The 17,791-nt window shown below is 36.6% G+C and overlaps 1 protein-coding gene across 1 annotated transcript in view; it reads right to left on the reverse strand.

Moving 5' to 3' along the window:
* The window catches only part of GRM8 (glutamate metabotropic receptor 8), a 352,304-nt gene that overhangs the window by 279,694 nt on the left and 54,819 nt on the right, over window positions 1-17,791 (reverse strand). The window contains exon 4 of the mRNA XM_065665020.1: window positions 5,995-6,211. Coding sequence (XP_065521092.1) covers window positions 5,995-6,211 — 217 coding nt within the window. The remainder of the gene's footprint in view (window positions 1-5,994; window positions 6,212-17,791) is intronic.

Raw genomic sequence — 17,791 nt, forward strand, 5'->3', positions numbered from 1 at the left:
AGATTCAGGGAAGTATTCACTGACTTCTTTCAGTTTCAAGCACATACAGAAGTCCTCATTTCTTAGCCAGGACTTCTTTCAGAATCAAATTGCTAATTGTCTCCTGTGGAATGAAAATAATTTCTACAAGTAGGGGAACAAGATGAAGTGTTTCACAAGCATGTACCTTGTAGCATAGGGATGGTATTTAGCCCTACCTCCAGACCAAAGGCTCCTTGGGACCCTCTTTTGCCAACTCTCCTAACTACTCCGTTCACTCCATCAGTATTAAAGTATAATGGTGGTTTCACATATGTGATAACATTGCTTAGACAATCCATGAAAAAATTATATTGTCTGTAAATTACTTATGCTTTTTCATAAGTTTCTGATACTTTTTTTTTTTTGTCATAGAATCTAAAAGTATCCCTGTGAGGGACATTATTGCTTGAATTGGCCACAAAAATGAGAAATCCGAACAGAATACAACTCTTTCAAACTTATCAGTGAATCTGTACTGGTTAAGGATGCAAGGTTGCCCATGTAACTTCTGTCAGTACAGTCCACTGTATGCTACAGATTTTTTAGGGCAGATACAAAACCCAGTTCTACAGAAGCTTTCCGACCTTTTCTCTTTTTTTTTATTCTCCCCACTGTAGCTAGTGAGCTTTCTACAGGAGGTTTAAAAAGTGCCTCGACTAACCGACTGAAGAAGAAACCCCCTAAGAGCTATTAGAGATAAAGAAGTCCCTCTTCCAACCACTGGAGGGTCAGGGAGCATACCAGGGTAGTACGCTTACTGCTCCAAGAAACCTCCCTAAAATTCTAGAAGGAAAAAAGACATATAATTAATGTTGATGAATATCATATTGATTAGCATCACTGAGAGAAATTAAAATGGACCTTCCTTATAAATCCCTAAAAATTACACTATTCTTTATCAGGTACTAATTGATACAAATATTAAAACCTGATGAAATAATTTTCAAGCATGTGCAGTATTAACACACCTACCATCTGATTTTATAATTTTTCAAACATTAGTTTCAAGCTCCTGAGGCCAATTATAGAGTGTTATTATTAATTACAACTTTAAGCTTGAAATACAGTGTTATCAATAGAGTTCAGGTGCATAAATATAAAAGTAAAACTTCAAATTGAATTAAACTACTTCCCTTTTGTGAGGGTATGTTAGAATATTATTAGCTATGCAAATTAATTTGTTAAGCTTGAAAGCAGTCTTTAAAGTGGAAATATCTCTAGGAAAAAGGTAACACTTCAAGTACTGTATTTCTTCAGTCTTCACATTGCAAGACTGTCTTAAATAACACCATGGGGAGGGAAAGTCTATTCATCAGCTTATTTATGAAGATATTAAATGTTTTAGCTTTATTTCAAAGGTGTACAAAGATTACTGCAGTAAATGTGAATTAATCTCAACAGCAATCCATTTTATGTATTTCTAAGCTATCAATGAATATTCAAAGTGAAGAGGAAAGATTACACACCCCTAAACTGTATTTTCCATCTCAATCCTCCCCCCCCTCCTTTCCACTAATCTTTCATTTTATCCATTGAAAGTTTTAGAAGTCCAAAAGATATTAAAGGTAAGAAGTATTCCAGTAAGCCAAGAAAACCAGAGATAGAATGCATAACCACAGATTAAAAGAAAAAATTACAAAACACAAAGATGACCTAAGAACTGTGTCAAAGAAATGTCACAGAACATTCCCTATGTAAACAAAATACAGCTATCTAAGTTGAAGTCTAAAACAATTTAAATAAATCTTATTTAAAGCTTTTTAGTGTAGCACTAATTCAGTATATGTATTCATCATAAGTAGGTATATAGTTATCAATGTGACTGTAAAGGTAAGAATATTGTAAAGAATCATAAAGTAACTGTGGTTCCTTCTCAGAGAAATTCTGTTAACAGAAATGCAGCAGGATAAAGGAAGTAGGTAAAACTACAAAACCCTGTTTCTAAAAAACAAACATTCAAACATACATGCTGATATTAAGTACACCGTTCTCTTTCCAAGTAAAGCTGCTACAAAGTTATGTCATTTTGGCTTAGTCAAAGATCTGGTCCTAAATTTGCTTCACTATCTTTTTTACACCTCTGGCAAGACATACAAAATCAATTCAGAAGCAAAAAGGGGCAAGCAATGCTTATTATCCTCACCTATTCTTAATGATCAGCTACAGTTCTATGCCTATATCACATGTACCTCCTCTTCTTATAGTTTCCAAAGCTTTTCACTGGGAGTACCCATTAGCACTTGTGTAATTTTTTCATCGAATACTAGTGGGGATAAAATCTGTCACACAGCATTTCATATATTATTCGTGAATTTGTTACATTTCCCAGTACAAAAAATTGCACTACCTGACCAAGTATTCTGACCCTAAAGAGATTTTTCCAAACCAAATAGTTTTGTATTCTGAAAAGAAGTAAAAAGGATCCCATGACTTTCTCTCTGATATTAATTTCATTTGGTATCTAGTAGCAGGAGGAATGAGCCGTCAGAAGAAAGTAGGATTAGAAACTTTCCAACATTTATTTTGTCAAACACACTAACAGCAAAGTAAATAGAAGAGCAATATTCAGCATGACAGTTTAATGAGAACTTGGTAAAATGTGCTTCCTTCTTTTCCCCTTTTTAATTTCTCTCAGTAAATCAAGTTTCTCTCAGTTTAATGCTTAAACTCTTAATTTTGTATGAACTCATTCCTTTGGCCAATGTACCAAAATGATTTGATTGTGATGCAAAATTGTTATAGTGATATCATTGATTAACTTTGTAATGGGAGTAGAAAAATCTATAAATTTAATCATTGTCTTCAAACAATAATGCATGGAAGAACGCATTGGAATAAGTACCATTCCCTATTCTCTTTACAATCATTGTCATGTAAAATATTTAATTTCCAGCTATGCTGTTTCCCAGACAGGATCTTTGTCATTAAAATGAGAGCAGATTTTGATATGTAATATATTCTGTGACATGTCAGGGTGGCACCACTTTGACCTTTTCAGTATTCCACATTTCATTTGGAAGCCTGTTCTTTCCTTTCTGCTCCTGTTACTGATCAAGAAATAGAAGCTGAACACAGGGCCAATCAAACTGGAAATTAGAGTCAGAGTCAAGTTCATGACAAATAAGCAACTAAAATTATAAGCACATGAAATTAATCTCCATTTCAAATATATTTTAAAATACCTCTTTCTTAGCTGGCTAGAGAAAACTTAAAAACAAATAAGCTTTCCTATTTGTATTTTCAAAACTACTATCTCACATGTCCTCTCACGTGCTGAGCTTCCTTTGGAAATGGATATATCAATTACTCTCACATCCTTTCCTCAAATTTATTGCTGTGCATTATGCTTATCTTCCCATTAATTTCACTTCCAGTTGTTGGTTACTTATCACAGGATATGAAGAACTCAGGAGCTGAGCTGTCCTATGCATTTGTGTGCCAGCAGCACAAGGGGAGCAATGTCCTCATTAGATTCTCTTAACAGTTTATTAACATAAAGCTGATAAGTTTTGCTGGTTTGTGCAGACTTATACCATGTCGTGATTTTTATAAACCTACTTAGTCTCTGTAGTCTCAGGCCTCCTAACTAGATCCTGTTCAAACTTTCCATTTTAAAGGGGATTACAGTCCTATCGTTCAGGTTAAAGTCTGAGGACAGTGAATAATAGAATCAGGCTGGAAGGGACATTAGGAAATCATCTGATCAACCTCCTAGCCCCAAGGAAAAACTAAGTACACTTATATAATCCCTGGGAAGGTGTTTGTCTAATGCGTTCTCCCAGATCCTCAGCAGTGGAGGCTCCAAAATGTCCCCAAGCAAGTTGGTCTAATGCTTTAATGCCTTAACTGTTAAAAGGGGCTTTCTACAAATCTAAATGGAATCATGCTAGTGATTAATTCTGTTACTTCTGTTCACATACACTGTATTTGGATGAACAAACGGTCCTCTACCTGCCTGTAAAAGCCGTTTGTCTATTTGAAGACATCATTTTCCACCACCTTCACTTCTTAGTCACCTCTTCTTCAGGCTAACTAACCACCTTGCTCAGTCATTCCTCACAGACCACTTTTTCAAGACTTGTGATTGTCTTTGTTCTTGCTTGCAGAGTCTCTCACCTTTTGCAAAGTGAGGGTCAAAGCCTGTACTGAGTCAAAATGAGGTTTCACAACTGCTAAACAATTTGGAGGATTACTTACATTATTTTACAGATGGTATGCCTGTCTGCAGGTTCATGAGGAATATAGGGAGGTTATAATTTGCTATCATGCTCAGATCATTTTTTGAAAGAGTAATTTCCAACCAGTCTTTCTGTATTCTTCATTGTACAAGTTCCTCTTGTGGAAGCGCAATGTCTTGCATTTCTCTCAAATTGCATACTATTTTTTCAGAGCATATCTTCGGTTTTGGACTCTAACAAGCTCTTCCAATACACTCCTAGTCCTTCCTAGCTTGAAGTCACGCCCAGATTTTACAAACATAGCCTTCATTCCAAGTCCATTTGGACTAAACATGAAAATATTGTCTAGTACATGACCCAGCATAAACACCTGCCGAATACCACATAACACAATTGTCCTTTTGAACAGAAACCATTGCTAATTACTCTCTGAGAAAAGTGTTCTAAATAGAACTGCATCCAGCCTGTGCTGTTTTCACCTAGATCACAATTCTCAAATAAATTCAGAAGAATATTGTATGTGACAGATGAGAGAATACTACAAAATTCAGGAGACAAGACACCAAGAGCTTCTCATCCAGCTATAAAGCTGGGGCAGCCAATCTATTTGCTGCTGTATTTGACACAATAGATAAAATGTCTCTTTTAGATATGAAGTGTGGAAAATTATTCATACTTTTGCTAAGTCCAGATCAAACCATTGTATTGCAGTCGCCTTGGCTCTCCCATGAAGTCATGGATGGGATGGATGTCTAGGATCTGACAGAATTGATCAGAAGCTAGAAACAGAACATTTATTAGTTAACTAATCGAGCATGTTATATACACCAGTTCCTTAACAGCACAAATCACCGTGAGTTTGTCTAAATGCCAAACTGTTGTGAGCAATCAGAAATGTTTACAGTTCAAGCATAAGTACCTGAAACACACATGCACTCAAACTGACTTGAAAGAACCAGAGTTCATACGTACATACCCTGAAAGCCAAGTCCAGTAGATTAACTCAGGTTTTCTGAGGAAGGACAGGAAAGCTGTTTGCAATTATTATTTGTTTAAAGGACATTATTTTGTGTCATTTAACACTGTAGTTGGTGAAAGACCGATTCTGCCTTCTTTCAAACTGCCTGCTACTCATCATCTCTTTCCTTGGTGTCCAAAACCTATTGTTCCTGAGAAATAGCCATTTTTTTCAGGCTAGAAATAACTATGATAATGGAGGGGAAGAAGATCAAAGGGACTTAAATATACTTCTCATAATGATGCCTGTATTTATATAGCACATTTCATCCTGAAAGAAAACAGTCTTTGTACTCCACAGTTTTGTTTTTGTACTTCACAGTTTTGTTTTTGTTGGGTTTTTTTTCTGTATTTCAAATTCATCAAAATTAAAAAGCCTAGATTTATCAGTGCTCAAACGTGGAAAATGAGGTCTCACTGGATTGTGATTTTTTAAAACTAAATTAATCACATCTCCTGTAATTCAGCTGCTGTTTGCTTTTTGCCCCTAACTCATCAAGGAACAACCCTTTTCCAAAAAAGGCAAGAGACATAAATTTTTTGCCTCTCTTGGGAGCTTTTCTTAACTTGCTGTTTAACACTGTCGCCCTGGCAGACTCGTGAACAGCAAAGTCATCCAGAAATGCCTCCACTTGAGTCCAGTTAACACACCTGCAGGTGTTCTGATTGCACAGAGTAGACCTAGGCAGAGCTCAGAGATACTCTGTAACCTAGCAGCAAGAGTACAAAAAAGTACAAAAAAGTACAAAAGTACACAATCTGATAAACATGCACTCACCGATTTCTCTGGAGATCTGGGTGAATGCCTCCACGCCACTCTCTCCATAGTTGCCTTCAGAAGCCAGCGTTGAGACATAGTTCCACCCGAGGGCTGTCACAATGTCAACCATGGCCTGTGCTTGATAGGAGTCCGGTGGAACCACCCGAGAGAAGAAGTCATACCTGCTGTTATCGCTCAGTTCTGGAGCTGTAGATGCATAGCTGATTTGAGGTATCTGCAAATAGAATGACAAATCATTCAAGACAATCTAATATCATTTTACGCTATATACTTGTACGTTTGAAAGGCTTAAAACAGATTATACACAGAAATGAATATCTTGTTTTAATTAAATCAACTGATCAGAAAGCAGCTCAAATTTTGTAAAATGTCAGTCAAGTCTTATTGTATAACACTCTCACCAAGAAATAATGCATTCTGCTTTTCTTCAGATGTCATGATTCTTGACATGTAAGTGTAACAACTTCTTTTTTGATCCTGGCTCTGATAAGAAAAGATGAAGAAAAAAAAAAAAGGAAAAAAAAGGAGGAGTTCTTACTATTACTACAGAAGATTAAAAGGTCAGTTTTGATAACTGTGAGTCTTAAAAGTGCTACAGCTAAATTTTATGAGTAAAACGTAGATTATTTCCATTTCATTGCTTTGTTTATTTATGTACATGCATATGTGCTTTCCCATTTTATTCCTATTTTTTAAAGCTTTCCCTGTCATAGATTTTTCATTTTCCAGTTTTAATATGCTTTTACATGATTTAACAATATGGAGACTATGTAGTTAATATCAAAAGCTATCTGAAACATCTAAAAAAATATCTATACAGTATACACATAGAGAAGGAGAAAGGATGGCAATCTTTGAAGAAAATACTTCAATATTCTTAGTAGAAACAAATAAACAAAAACTGCAAGCACTAAATAACTTAAATACATTTTTTAAATAAATTATTATTTTTTGGGGAAAAAAAAACAACCTAAGGTGATTTTCTATTAACTCTTCTATTAAATAAATGACTTGGCAATGTCCAGAAGAAACTGTCTGTAAGCAATATTCAATTATTTCAATTATTCTAGAGTATTTTGGTGCAGGAAAGTTGAATTAACATTTATGTTAATTTAAAAGGCAAATGATTTTCTCATTTAAAATAGTAAAACTGATGAAACAGTCACTAGCTTGAAATGAAAGATACTCTAAATATTGCATTGCATTTGTAATCCAGATTAATAATATGTGCTTAATACACATTTTACAAAATATAACATAGCCTTCAAGAAAGCAGTCTGAACAGAATTCCTGAATTGATTCTGTTTAGAGGTGAATTTAGCAGTCCCAGATAACAGGCATCTGGTAAATGCTCACTCTTGTATTACGTGCTCTAGTAGAAGGTTTGCAAATTTTAAGTGCTGTACAGTGCTTCCTCGTCAGCTCAAACTAAAAAAAGGGATCTGAAGTAAATATAAGGGATTCAAAGAGTCTGGTCGTTAAACATACCTGCAAAGACAGCATAGACTTTTACAGCCTGAAAAACAGTTTATAGCCTAAGGGATGGCAAAATCATTTCTCAGCCAGAAGCAAATAAAATAAACTGTTATATATCTTGGCTATATTCTTCTTCAAGATACTTTCTACTCATGGAAATGCCTCAGAATAAATAATCTGAAATGTTATAATAATAACAACCAAAAAGAACAGAAAAAAGGAAAGGGAGGATCACAGAAAAAGCAGCGAAAGGTTATATCTCATGGAAATTGGTATTTCTAACATAGCAAAGATGCACCACATAAAAATAATGGATACATTGTACTTAGAAAACTTACCTTGCACAAATCCCTTTCTTTCAGAAAATTTTTGAAACATCTTTATCTCTTTACAGAAAAGAGATTTTGGCTTGTTATAACAAAATTATGCACACTTAGAGTACATACCATTCCCCTTCTAAATTTACCCTATTACTCCCTAAACCAATTGTATTTTTCCAGATGGAAAAGAATAAAGACAGCCTGTGTGATTTTACTCATTTTGCTTCTTGGTGTGTGCCATTTCACAAATATTATGGCACTGTTGCTTTGCTGAAAGTTATTTTATCAATAATCTTCATAAAATCAACACCAGGAAGAGATCTTGTAGCCAAATACTTTGTCATTGAAAATCTTGAATCCTAGAACACGGGGTTATACCCATTAACTTTCACAGCTCCTGTTTCTCTTCAGGCATGAGATGAATAACAAATCCTAGATATGTGTTTGTAGGAGAGTTGTTGGTTGAACCACAGCAATGAAATGCTTCAGATCAATAGAGATATTTTATGTACTGTGAATATTATTTATTTGGGACCTTGGAGAACACAAAGAGAAGAAGCTATTTTACTGCTTTTCATCTCTTTATAGTTCAGCTTCTTCCCTAGAGTTATTTCTAATAGCAGTGGAAGGAAAACACAGTCCAAACCCAGTATACCCTGAAATAATTGGGCACACCTAGTAGTGTTAATTCACCACTGGTTTATAACTTACACCAATTTTTTACTAGCATGAAAGAACAATATGCCATGTAAAAGTACAGAGAAAGACACTCTGTAAACAGCAAGCCATACCTAGGTTTTGAAAAAAAGGGTTCATGCAATGGCGTAAGTAAAATTCTCCTTATTTCTTTTAGTATACATTCCTTACAGTTATAGAGAGCACTTCACATTCAGGATTTTTCTCCCTGAAACTGCAGATCTCCGACCCCGAAATACTTCATGGATTTCTTTCCATGAAAGCATTTTCTGTGAAAGTAAACAGAAGCTTCCCTCCTTGCCTGCTTTTAATTGTACATTTGTATACGGAGGGGGGACGGGGGGGGGGGGGGGACGGGACACGGGACGACGGACTGAAAAATAGCTTTAAAATTTAAGGATCTGGGATATGTTCCAGTGGTTACTCAGTTGCTGAAAAGACTCAGAACAAGGCTCAAAGAAATTGTTTGGCATGAGGACAAATCGTTAGGATTTAGTGGTTCAATAACCCATGAATGAAAAATATATACATTAAAATGTAACAACTCTAGTTATGGACTGTAGGTTTAATAAACCATTTTACATGTCCCCAAGTACATTTTACAAGATAGACCATAATGCTGCCTAAGCAAGGGAGCAGTTATGCTCTATCAATTCAGTAATATGTGGTTTTAAAACTTCCTAAATACAGACTGTGTTTATACCTTAGGTTCCACTGGCCCCTTGAGACATAAATTTGCATTTTGAAAAAGACCTATAAGAGGGTTTCATATTTCTCATTCTAGATTTCTCAATCTAAATTTTTGAAATTAAATACAATATGTATAGCACTTACATTGTATTTAAGTGTTATATAGCACTCTTAATAGCGTATTTCCTTTTCTTTAGGGGAAAAAAGGGGAAAACCCCAGTGGATTATATAACCACATTTCAATCGGTTGTCACACAACAGCTGTCACATTCACTGATAATGGCTAAAAGCATTCATGTTTGAATGTTCATCAGTATGCTTTTTCTATTCTTTCCTACTCTGTGGTTTGGCAACTGCCTCCCATTAACCTATGTTCTGCTGATAAACTCTGAACTTCTAGTATGTGAGAGACTTGAACTCTGAAATTATTATAGAGATGAACACTTAGAAGCCTTATTTTAATCCTTTTTAAAAAAAAAACTATCTTTTGAATGTTTAAAACCAGTCATTTATAGAATAGAGCTTTGTAACAATATCCAATTTTATTGGATTAATTATTAACCAGTATTAACTTTGGTGCATACTGAACTACTGCTGAAACTACCAGCAAGCCCTTAGTTCTTTAAGTCAGTATTGGCTTCATCTCATTCTACTATTCAGTCGCTGTCATTGGAAAATGATTCTGCATGCTGAAAGAAATAAAACAATTTGAAAGAAAAAGAAAACAGTTGCTTGTAACTAAGTAGAGCAGCTAATCCTTCAAGATACATTCAAGTCAAATTCAGCACTTGAGAATAGTCTGTTTTTCCTGGGTCTTTTCGTATACATCTTCTAGCTGATTAAAATCCGTCTCCAAGGACCTCCACTTCCCAGATGGTTAGACAAGATGGAGCAGTTCCCTTCAGAACTAACTGTCCACAAAGCATGACTGTGTCAACACTTCCAAAGGAGAACACCACCAGTCCATGATATCCACTAAGCATTAGCAGAGAACAGACTTCTACTCCCTGATGCAGAAGGTGTGGATGACTTCAGAAGTGTCAAAGACACCTAATGTGAATTTTTGTTTATTTCAGCCAAGTGGTAAACAACCTTCACTCTCTTGTACACTGAAAATAGGGAAGCATTACCCTGGATCTGTTTGGTGGGTCCAGTGCTGGGATCCAAACCCAAAACCAGAAGTATTGCTGAGGACAGCAGAGGAAAAAATGTGACCTAGGTCTACCCTTCCAGTAAAGTGTCTTCACAACAGCAGGCAGCCCTTAGTATGCCTTTTCAATGACATGCTGTCCAAGTTCTGGACAGAAGTTCACTGGAACCTTTCTATTGAGCTTTCAAATCCATCTGCATGATGCATTTGTCAATGTAAAGTATCAGCTGGCCATTTCAAATGCCATCTTCATTTATATAGACTTTCAGCTGAAAGCATAATTGGAGAGCAGAGTATCAGACAGTGAAATGAACTAAGCTCATAAGAAAAGAGACCCGAGAAAGAAATCACCAGTAATTTTGGATATTACAGATTATGAGTGCTGTACAGTCACCCACATTAATGGGCTTAAATCACTCATATCTTCGGTTTCACTACCCACTCAGTCCTATCATTACTAACATATCAACTAACATTTTATTTCCCTTTTCCATTCTGTCATCACTAAGCAGTAGGGTTGTGGGGTGGTTTTGGTTTTTTGGGGTTTTTTCTTTTGGTTTTTTTTTTTTTTTTGAAGAATATTAGCAATAGCACATTGAAAATAGTAATAATTATAGCTAAAAAATTGAAGTCAATAAACTGTAAGTTAATGATTGCTCAATACCAACTGGCATTTTACCACCAACTAATAAAGCTTGCAAAGGAGTAAAAGGGCTTGAAATAAAATTTGACTGTGGAAATGCATTTTCAACTTGGTGATTTTTTTGAATTTTAAATGTCTATCATGAATCATTAATGGTCCTGTCTTTTCAAGATTTTTATTCCCTCTTCTGTACACCAAGAAAGAGTTCTTGCAAGTACAAAAACCTCACAGCAATGAAATGAATCCTCAGGGCCTAGATATTGAACAGTTGCTGAATGGGAGCTGAGGTCACTATATTTAAGCTATTAGTCACATTTGTAAACCGCGATCAGCCAGAACATCATCTTAGCCTGCCTTCACTTCTGAAAAGTGTGTCAGCCTACAATACAGTAATGTTAAAGTCATTCAGGGTAGACATTCAAGATCTAAAAGAGCTTGATGAGGCTTAATAACATCTTACACTACACCAAACAGGATTAAAAATGCTCTTTTTTGTTACTAACTGTAGGAGGAGATGAAATGCACCTGAAACTACCCATTCCTCTCCACTGACTATAAGGGGAGCCTGGAAGATTAATTCAACTGTCATACGCTCACTAGGTAGTACAATACAGTAAACAACTACATGTCTTCTGCTCTCACAGTCCAGCTCATTTTGGCTACACACGACTAAGACATCTGTGCACAGCCAAAGATCAGTTTTCTTCTTTAATGTCCTCATCTTTCCACATATGACAAAAACTGAACAGGTCAGCCATGCCATCATTAGGGACCTAATTTTCCTAATTTTCAGAATAAGCCAACATTATATCACCCTGGGGAGATATACCACAGGAAGACTTAGTGGAGTCTTACATCTCACACCTCACCCTTTGGAGATGTGAGATTTCCTGTTCAATGCCCAGAGCAGCTAAGCAGGGTGACACCTTGCCAGGTCCTCCAGCTACAAACCACCTCTGCTAGAGCTGGTATCGTGGACAAGGTTCAGCATATGAAGTTTTCTGACTCAGCTTCTTTCCATGGGTTTAACCATGAGGAAGACCAATCTGTGACAATATAATTTCTCAGTAGATGTATATACAGTTATAAATGTGTAATTCAAAGCTGAATTTATTTACTCATTTACACTTGATGCTCTCTCTGTACGTTAAGGACACTCAACCACAGTATTTATATCACGTGTCCAGCAAAAAATCATGCTCAGGAATTGCCACAGTTTTCCACCCTCCACAAAAAATTATGTTCACATCATCTAGAGCAAAAGGAAGAAAAAACAGGTATACTTTTCACCTAGATAAATGTAATTTAAAATGCATTTAGTTTAAAAAAAATAGTAGAAATTAAAGGTTTGGAAAGAACTAAAGTATAATCTGAAAGCTGCCATTAGCTGATTTCACTCAGAAGGCAGGATTTTTCTTAAATCCATTTGAATTATTCCAAGTCATTCTATTTGCAGTAAATATGACAGGAATTCCTATCAAGAGTACTTGCAATTCATACGCTTAATAATGAGGAGCTAATGAGGTCATTTAAAATCTTCTGAAATGTCGCTATAAGTTTGAATGGGTTTTGTGCAAAGATGTGGTCTTTGTGATGAAATGCAACTTAGCTATTACTATTTTTTCTGCCCAAACACAGGGACAGAAGTGATCCATCACACCTAAGCATTTCTGAGCTGGGACAGGTAAATTATTTTACTCTTTCACTTCCTATTACTCTTTCACTGGCTTTACTTTTGTTGCCATCAGTTACCTTCAGAAGACATATTCCTGAGTAGAATGTATCTTCAGCAATCTGCATTGATCTTCTCACGAAATAAGGACATAGCCGAGAATCAATGCAGCGCAGTTTGCTGCCAACAATATTATTTCTGCACTCTTCATAGGTTGATCTGGTATATGAAAAATTACAGGGGCAGATGCAATCGCTAGTCGAGTGGAAACATGAAGATAAAATCAAATATGCAAATCCTCTTTCACTATTGATTTTCTTTTCTTTTTTTTTCATCAAACACAGTAGTTATCTATCACACCTATTTCTGGGGTTATCTCTGGCAGTCGAATGGACTAGCAACTTAGGTATTCTGAATAATTTCTTAGAGAAAGTAATTTTTTATAGTTAACACACGTAATTGTGTAGTATCAGATTATAGGCTAAAAAATATTAAAGCTCCATTGCATTGCATTCTATCCCCACAGCCAGAAAATATCTTTCATAAAGTCTAATCAGACGTGCTACAGCAAGCGTATTTCAGTTTGTGGCCTGCTGTGCTGCCCGGGTAGCAGAACAGGATGCAACAAAGAAGGAATGTGTATAATATATAAAGTGTTTAAATTTGAGAAGTAGTTTCCTTCCAGTTTGTTGAACTAGGTCAGGGACTCATTACAAGTCATTGCTTTTAATTACAAGGGATACTATAGAAGAAACTAATAATAAATATTGTGATACCACAATCTCTAATTCCATAATAGATGCAGCAACTACAAAACAAATTCAGGATTCAGGAAAGTACCAGCATCTCTGCTGCGTTATGCACTTTAGGGCAAAACATTAAAAGGATATTTATGCATTACCAACATTTTTACAGCTAAAGCACATCTTGTCACACTGTGAATTGCTGTGTAACTCCAGGAGGATGAGAATCCATCTAAGGACAGCTTGAACTGTCATCAATGTTCTGTGCAAGAGAATCTATTGACAAATGTTTAACAAAGGCATTTTCTCAGTAAGGGAGCTCTGTTCTGGTCCTTCTACATACTTTTAAATCCTGAGGTCTGACTGTCTGAAAACCAGCTATGTTAAGCAGTTGCACATTAAATTATCCACCATCTGTAGGCAGCCTCTTTCTAAATATTTTAAACCCAGCTGAGGTCCAGGCACTGAATGATAAACTGAAAAAGCAGCAGATCAAATGAGTAATATTCATACCAAGATCAAATCACAAGGAGGGGGGTGGGGGGACCTGGAGCTAGGGAATGGCTGTTAGCTCTTACTTCATAGCTACTTCTGTTCTCCAACCGTCAGATCAAACGGGAAGCCAAGGTTGGTCAGATAGCTTTAGGGACTTCTTAAACTATTAAAATTCCTTTTCTACTTGTTGGGGAAACCCACACTTAATTATGTGTATCAATATGTTAGACTTGTGTCAATCTCTGCTGAGCACAGTGTGAACTCTGGTATTTCAAAGCTTTTTTATCCCTACTTTCCTCATTAAAGCTTGTCATGTCAGTGCCTGGAACTTTAATCTCTTTTGATGAGTTTAAGGAAAATATACCAAGATGTGCATTACTTTTGGTCTGCATTAACAAAGCTAACTTTTATTATTATTCAGCAGTAATACAGTTACCTAGCAGCTCAAAGGACTCCTCAGTCCAAGTCAAGTTTCCATCACATTCATTTACTAATTAGTACTATAGAGAGCACAGCAGGCAGCTTCAGACTCACCCATGGGGACACAACTGTTCAGGATTTTTTCCAACTACAGAGACCATCAGTATGGAAGAAGAGGGTGCATCTCAGGATGCAAGATGGGTGCTTTGCTTAATGGACAATTCTGATCTTTGCATTCACTTTTTAATGCTGCAAGGCCACTTCAGCTTACATCACTGGCTGAGAAGTACTATTATCCTTTCGCTATCCATGCTGCCAACTTAGCGTCACAGGGTATAAGTAACTGAAAAACATCATGAGGAGGAAAAGCAAATTTTGTATTGTTGACAGCTATCTCCATAGTTGTGGCCAACATGAAGATATGTAAATGGAGCTCAGCTGGCCCAACACATACACTCAGTGCTTTAAAGGATGCTTTCATGTGTTCTAGGGTATGCTGCCTACCCTTTGGCTATGGACCCAGAAAGCTCAGTTCTTCTGTAATCTGTCTGCCCCATGCTAATGGCTTGGTTACCACGTATCAGGGTGCATTAAGGGACTAGGGATTTCTTATGCAGCAAATGCACTCCATATGGGATTTTAAAGTATAATTTTAAACCTGTATATTATGGACTTGGAAAAAGAAAAATTAAAGGTAACCCTTTTTTGTGTGCTGAGATGATTTGTCTTAATTTCTTAAAACATTGAGATCTGGCAATTAAATAATTTTACCTTAAGTTTTTAAATTTAAAAGTTACAAGAAAACATTAGCCAGTCCCAAGTCATTCCCAAGGAGTTCAATGTTTCCTGTATTAGCACAGTGAGATGCTAAATCCAGTTCCTACTGGTAGAAAAGTTGAATAAAAAAGCAAAATATTTCCTATCGAAAGATTGGAAGATATCTATGAATTAAGGTCTGAGGTCTATGGAAATGATATCCAAGCCTTACTTTCTATTCACAATCTACATCATTTTAAAAATAGTAGAGTGGCTGTGGAAAAAAAGGTAACCTCCTCCACATGGTTCCTGAACACCATATGGCAATGACTCTTCCATCATTACCAGGTTTCCATTCTGATTTCTGACTTGAACTCTGCATTTTATCACTGCATTGATTCATGGTTTATCTTACCAGAAACATAATGGCAAGCAGAGAGAAACAACTTTCACAAGCACCTGTATTTCAAATAGGATAGGTACAACATTAAAAATTATACTCAACACACACAGACCACAACACAAGGAGGTGGCGGCTATGGTCAGGCATATCAGAGTCAAAGTCTGAAATCATCCATCACTTGTTTTGACCCTATCAGCAGTCATGAGTAAAGTTTCCAAAAATGAGTAAGATTGCCCTGAGAGTCATGAACTACAAAAGAAATTACTATATTTCTGCATAAAAATATTTATATGTGTGTATAAAATATGTACACATATGGACACACATATTCCCTTTTCGTTTCCCTTCTGACTAACCAGATAGTGGTTCATACTTCCCCACTGAGGTGGTTATCCAAATTTTGTTTATAAGCTGATATTGTTACTGACTGAAATTACACAAGAAAAGCACAACTTGAAGAGAATAAGATCACTTGAAGAAATTAAGAGATCTTGCAGAGGTTTCCTATGTGAATAATTGTATATTCTTAGCTTATCCACCTAAATGAGAGAATTACAATACTGGGTAAAGCTTTATAAAAATACTTCAACACTACTTCTTATTGAACTGTTTCCTATATACGGGTACATCTCCCTGACATTTTTCCTTTTCTTCCTATAACTCATACTTTCTTTTCTCAGACATTTCAAGAACTTTTAGTTCCCTCCTTCTATCTTCTTGATGTTTGCTCTCTTTTCTCTATGTGAACACCATCTTCTTCCCAGATGCCCCTTTTTCTTCACACCTGGTTTTCCTGTCTCCTCTAACTCCCTCATCTCTTCCTGACCACAGCTTCAGGAGTGAGAAGAGCAGTGACTGGTTTCTAAAGAGCTGAGTTAGAATTCCCAGTTCCAGCTCTGCTTCTCCTCTTTGGCAGCCTACAGTTCAGAGATACACAGTGTTTTCACTTGGCCCAGCAGAAAGGGCAAAGGGGAATTCCTGTGAAATAAGGCTTGACAGGGTCACTACTCACTCTCGTCTACTGTGTAAGGCTTCCTTCCCGGTAATAGGCATTTTGCCTCTGACTGCATTGGGAACACATCCACAAATTCAGCAAAGCCAGTATTTGATGTTGGGCTGGGGGGGGGGGGGAAGACTACTGGATGAGCATTTACCATCATTTCTGCAAATTCTCCTTTTCCCTATTCTCATTCATTGCAATTTAAGTACAAATCAGTTTACTGTTATCACCACTATACAGCCTTGTTTGAGTGCTAGCCTTAGCCTTTCTGGCTAGTGCGATGGAGATTTCCTCCTTAGCTGTGACTCTCCAATATCTCTAAGTCCAAATACAGACGATAAATAAGTCCTTTTGAAGGTTTTTAAAAGTCCTCCTCACTTAGCTTGATCCTGTAAGTCTGGTCCCACCATGAACATCCTACTTCATCAGCTCAGCAGAATGCTGAAAGAAGAGGGTCTGAGGAGCTTTCAATAAGCCAAAAAAAGCTCCACCACTCATTTTCTTCTCATTTCAGCAATCACAGTTACACCCCATACTTCTGACAGGATGTCAATAGTCAGAGTTTTGCCTTCAGGTCTGCAGTTATCAGCTCATTTGCAGCATGCAGCAAAGCCAAGCAGGGCTTTAGCAGGCAGCCAAGGGAACCTTGGCCCCACAGCTCCATATATACCTTTTGCCTAAAGAGTATGAAAACGCTCATGTCAGCCCATAGCATGTTTCACAGAATTCAGTGTCTTTATTTGGGTGAAACAAGAAACCATTTGGTTCCATTACCACTATATATTAGGAACCTTTATACACTTCACCTATTTCAGATTTTTCCTTTGGTTGATGCAAAAGACCTGTTTTTATGAACCCAGCTTTAATACAGATCCTTTTAAGAGAACCCCATGCTTACCAGACAGTGTTTCAGCCTGCAGCTACCGTATGCAGTGCATTGGTGCACTGATCAGTAGTCTTCACAAACCTCCTTTTGTATACTGTGCACAAGTGATGTGTATTAGCAACTAGAGTACCACTGTACCACTTCTGAATACTGTAGCAGCTCTTGATGAATGAACATCTTTTATTTTGAAATTGTCCTCGCTCAGTCTGTTGCTGCATATGTTAAAAGACCCCATCAAAAGCAAAATTAGACTAAACTGGATTTAAAAGTGTCAAGTGCACTGAATAAACATTGGAGACATCAAAAGCCTGAGTGGATGATCCTGATGACAAGTGGTGTGGGAATGCCAGCCTGTGCTGAGCCTGATACAATTCCATTTCTATCTACTTATTGAAATTGCTTCACAAATATATTTCTGCATATCAGTGTCAGCTATCTAGTTCC

The sequence above is a fragment of the Lathamus discolor genome, chromosome 1 (genome assembly GCF_037157495.1).
Source record: "Lathamus discolor isolate bLatDis1 chromosome 1, bLatDis1.hap1, whole genome shotgun sequence".
Taxonomy (NCBI): Eukaryota; Metazoa; Chordata; class Aves; order Psittaciformes; family Psittacidae; genus Lathamus; species Lathamus discolor.